General features: G+C 38.1%; 1 protein-coding gene across 1 annotated transcript; it reads left to right on the top strand.

Annotated features, from left to right (window-relative positions):
* The first annotated feature begins 305 nt into the window (after positions 1-305).
* Positions 306-4,693, top strand: LOC143715361 (E3 ubiquitin/ISG15 ligase TRIM25-like). The gene is made up of 6 exons (XM_077207096.1): positions 306-906; positions 992-1,087; positions 1,237-1,470; positions 1,559-1,721; positions 1,914-1,973; positions 3,187-4,693. The coding sequence occupies exons 1-6, from the start codon at positions 349-351 to the stop codon at positions 3,729-3,731; spliced, it is 1,656 nt and encodes a 551-aa protein (XP_077063211.1). The 5' UTR covers positions 306-348; the 3' UTR covers positions 3,732-4,693.

Here is a 4,693-nt window from a genome sequence, read left to right as displayed (position 1 = left end):
TTTGGTTAAAGCTGTAAATGAGGGAATATTTATTCTGTCAAAGCAGGTAAGAACTTATAACATCCTTAATTAATTGTTTTATGTCTTCTTGTTGCATTGAAAAAAGGGCATTCAATTATTACTGTATGAGTTTGATAAGAGTTCCATGTTAATCTGGATGATTCATGTTTATTCTTCTGGTTACTGATCAAGAGTTTAGGATTCTTTTATATTAATTCACAAAACTGTTAGCATGTTTTTGTATACATGTTCTTTCATCAATGTGGATTTATGTACTTTCTTTAATGATTTACTTCTGGCAGAGCAGTTTCTATTTGAGGACAATCTGACTTGACTGTCTGCAAAGAAATGTCAGAATCTGCAGCGAGTCAGTTTGTGGATCAGTTCAGCTGTCCAGTCTGTTTGGATCCTCTGAAGGAGCCGGTGACGATTCCCTGTGGACACAGTTACTGTATGAGCTGTATTACTGACTGCTGGGGCCAGAAGGAGCAGGGGCCGCCGTACCGCTGTCCCCAATGCAGAGAGAGCTTCAGTCAGAGACCTCTACTGAAGAAGAACACTCTGATAGCTGAGATGATGGAGACGCTGCAGAAGACGTCCCTACAAACGGCTGCTGTGGAGTGTGATGTTTGCACTACAGAGAAGAACAGAGCTGTAAAGTCCTGTCTGCAGTGCTTGGCCTCCTTCTGTCAAACTCACCTGCAGTCTCACTATCAATCTCCTGCGTTTATGAAGCACAAACTAGTCGAAGCTTCCAGAAACATTCAGGAGATCATCTGTCTCAGTCATGGGAAACTACTGGAGATTTACTGTCAGGATGATCGTCAGTGTATTTGTTGTTTGTGTACTGACAATCATAAAGGACACAGTGTGGTGTCTGTGGATTCTGAATGGACTAGTAAAAAGGTAACATCAACAATAATATCCTTCACTGGACTGGTGTCTATTTTTGCCTGTTTTTATTATATATTTTTTTTATTAACATCTTCAGAAAGAGTTAAAGGAGATAAAGGTGTCGTGTCAGAAGCTGATCCAGGAGCGAGAGAGAGGTCAGAGGGAACTCAGTGAAGCTGTGAAGCTTCTTAAAGTATGTTTCTTTATGTGTTCTTTAGTTTTAAAGTTTTGTTTGACACACAAAAGTTGATATTTTTAATTTAAAAAAAATGTAGATGTGACCATTCGCTGTTTAGCTCCAAATATTGTTGCTGCATGATCAGATCTTTGTGTCTCTGACAGAGTTCAGCGCTAGAGACCATGCAGGACATTGAGAAGGTCTTCACTGAGCTCATCTGCTCTCTTGAGAAGAAACGCTCTGAGATTAAAGAGCAGATCAGAGCTCAGGAGAAGACTGAGATAGATCGAGCAGAGGAACTTCTCAAACATCTGGATCAAGAGCTGACAGAACTCAGAAAAAGACAAGCGGAGATTGACAAACTACTGATTACTGATGATCAGATCCAGTGTCTGAAGGTAATGAAATTCCTTTTATCAGTATACCATAATGTTTCTATTTTTACTGTTTCACATTTTTAAATAGTCTCTTTCACATAACAAGCAGAGATGTATTTGTCTCATTTCAGAGCTGTCAGTGTGTGTTTTACCCACATTTGAAGACGTTCCCAGCTTCACTCATATGTCTTTTAAAGACGTTTCAGTCTCAGTGTTTAAGGAGGTTTTGGAGGACGTCTGTCAACAGCAAACGGCCAGAATATCTCGAGAAGGTCCCATTTTTGTATCTATTTATATTTTTTTATTAATCTGATAAACCTGATATAAAATCAATGGACATCATCTATGCAATGTCCTCACTAATATAGTGAAACAAACATGTGTGTTTGTGTATGATATTATCATGGTATTTAAAATTGTATTTATAAGTAACCAATACATTTTCTTTGTTTTTGCCTTTTCAGTGTCAAATGTCCATGTTGCACAGTCTCCAGATCCAAACACTCGAAATGATTATTTGCACTGTGAGTTGAGATGCATTTTCTCAAATGTTTCTAGAACACAAACACATCCCACTAAATGTTACCCTCTAGAATGTGACAGTTTGAAATATATATATATATATATATATATATATATATATATTGTAACGAGGAATCAGGTTGAGTGGAATCCATATGCGGTTTATTAAAATACAGCAAACAGTCGTGGGTCAAGATAGATCAAAGGCAGGGCAGTCAACGTGGTCATAACCAGGCTGAAGATCGGGGCAAGGCAGCAAACAACAATGGGAATAATACAGGCAAACCAACAGGTAGAAAGGCAGGCAGAAAAGAGTCATAAAAACATAATCTGAACAGGTCAGGGTCAAACACGTGCAGAACAACTCAGGAATTGTAATGCTCAGAATTGCAGCAGGGGCAAACAAGACTTCACAAAGGGTGAATAAACACACAGGGCTTAAATAGTCTGGGTAATGCGGAACAGGGTTAAAACCTGTTAAAAGTGAGACCAGTGAGACCTTCGGTGGCCGATTGAGGAATCTTCACTGGCGTTCGTGATACAATATATGTTTGTGTGTATTATTTAAAGTTTTATTTTTTAGTTTAATTCACATTATTTTAAAGGGACAATGTGTAGTTTTTTAGGTATTTTATTATCTAAAATCAAATATTTTTTTCATTCCTAAATATGTCGTCAATGGTGTACAAATACCTCTGCCAATTATCTGACTTATCCTCGTAAACGAAGAATTTATTATCTTTATATACATGTGACGGGTAGGTCCATGGAGGCTTCCATGTAGTTCCGCCATCTTGAAAAACTATAATAGCAGAGAGGGTAAAAAAGTACTAGGCCAACGCAATTCCACAGTGCGTTTTCGTTCAGAGCCAGTGTCACGTAACTGAAAGCAGCAGAACCGGAGGAGCAGAGCAGTGAGAGGCGCTTGTCAGTCAGTAATTCATACTGGAACATTCGTTTGATCGTTGTGTCAAGTTGCAGTTTGTTTGAAATAATAAACCCGTTCCCCCCGAAGGAAAACTCGACGAAGTGCTATTAGAAGACATCCTGTCATAGCTTTTTGGTACATAACAGCTACCGTAGATGCAACACGCATTTGAAAAAGCGAGGCGCTGGAGAGCACAATTCGTTTGAATGCAAAATACAATTTCACCGCTAGATGGGAGAAATTCCTACACAATGTCCCTTTAATGTTTGTCCATTTATTTTAATCAGATTTCTGTCAGCTGCATCTGGATCCAAACACTGCGAAGAACCACCTTGTCCTGTCAAATGGAAATACAAATATTTTAAGTACCAATGTAGTCCAGCAATATCCTGATCACCCAGAGCGATTTGATAGGTTTCCTAATGTCTTGTGTCGAGAGGGTTTGACCGGTCGCTGTTACTGGGAGGTCGAGTGCAGTGGGGACGACTGTGCTATAGCAGTTTGTTACAAAGGAATCAAACGTAAAAGCAGTGATGACAGTAGACTTGGCTTCAACAAAGAATCCTGGAGATTGTCCCGGTTTCACCAGAATGTCTCTTTCATACATGATAAAGCACAGGTCCCAATCCCTGCTGTCTGCTCCTCTAGAATAGGAGTGTATCTGGATCACAGAGCAGGAACTCTGTCCTTCTACAGCGTCTCTGACACAATGACTCTCCTTCACAGAGTCCAGACCACTTTCACTGAACCCTTATACCCTGCGTTTGGGGTTGGTACAGATTCATCCTTTAAGATCATAGAGCTGGAGAACATTCACACAGTAATAGACTGAACAAATATATATGAAATAAAACATGCGCTGTTTAAAGGCTAAATATACTTGAATAAAAATCAGTATTGCATATTTGGTTTCTTTTATATTCAGAGACCCTTTGATTTAAAACAGTACCCACCTTATTTAGACCAACTTGCTCCTCCGAATCACAACCTATATGTAGGATTAATTATTGATGTAGGCTATATATTTCCTACTGGGTTTTTAAAATACCTAAATATGTAGTTTTGTGTTTTATATTGTGTAGGTCTCCGGCTAGCTCCCGTTAGACTATTACTGAGTTACTGACAATCAGCTGTGGGCTCACTACTACCTAAAATTGTGTCCATGCAGATTGCCTGTTGTTCTTACTACTTTGAGTAATGATAAAGGATGAAGAAAGATTTGTTTTGCCAGAGCTGCAGTTCAGTTATGGTAATGGACGCTTCGTTTCTGACACTTGCTGTAAGCGGTAGACCAATCACAACAGACTGAGCCATCTGACCAATCAGAGCAGAGCAGGCTCACTGAAAGGTGGGATTTAGAGAGACCTTCTGATGAGTTGTTTGAGAATCATTGAAAAATGTAGTGACGTGCAAAGAAAATTATGATAAAATGAAAGTGATTTTTTTTTTTACCTTTGATTCATTTAAACCTGTTGTAAACCTCCAAAACAAAATTAAGAACCATTAAAATAGCTTAATAGGGCACTTTAAATAAATATTTAATTTAACAGTTAATGTGTAATGCATTTACACACCCACTTGAGATACTTTGTGTATATTAATTTGAATATTGACAGATGTGTTGAAGAATTTGCTGTGCATTACTGTATCTGATTTCCACAAATTACAGTGAATTATTTTTTCTTTGCCATTTTCCATTATTTTATCTTAATGTGCTCACTTTAGACTGAACCTTTTAACGGCAACTTGTTTACTTAACAATAATAAAAAATATTTTGAAAGAGACGACACAAA

This window comes from Siphateles boraxobius, unplaced genomic scaffold (genome assembly GCF_051911475.1).
Source record: "Siphateles boraxobius isolate OS27281-9 unplaced genomic scaffold, OSU_SipBor_1 6, whole genome shotgun sequence".
In the NCBI taxonomy this organism is placed as follows: Eukaryota; Metazoa; Chordata; class Actinopteri; order Cypriniformes; family Leuciscidae; genus Siphateles; species Siphateles boraxobius.
The sequence above is the reverse complement of the archived record's forward strand: the minus strand, read 5'-3'. Positions and strand labels throughout refer to the sequence as shown.

What these genes read in the sequence shown, in the direction of transcription:
- LOC143715361 (XM_077207096.1), top strand. Translation starts at nt 349, where the DNA reads ATGTCAGAATCTGCAGCGAGTCAGTTTGTGGATCAGTTCAGCTGTCCA. An exon ending in ATCAGATCCAGTGTCTGAAG is followed by an intron (nt 1,471 to 1,558) that starts GTAATGAAATTC and finishes CATAACAAGCAG; the next exon opens with AGATGTATTTGTCTCATTTC. An exon ending in TCGAAATGATTATTTGCACT is followed by an intron (nt 1,974 to 3,186) that starts GTGAGTTGAGAT and finishes TATTTTAATCAG; the next exon opens with ATTTCTGTCAGCTGCATCTG.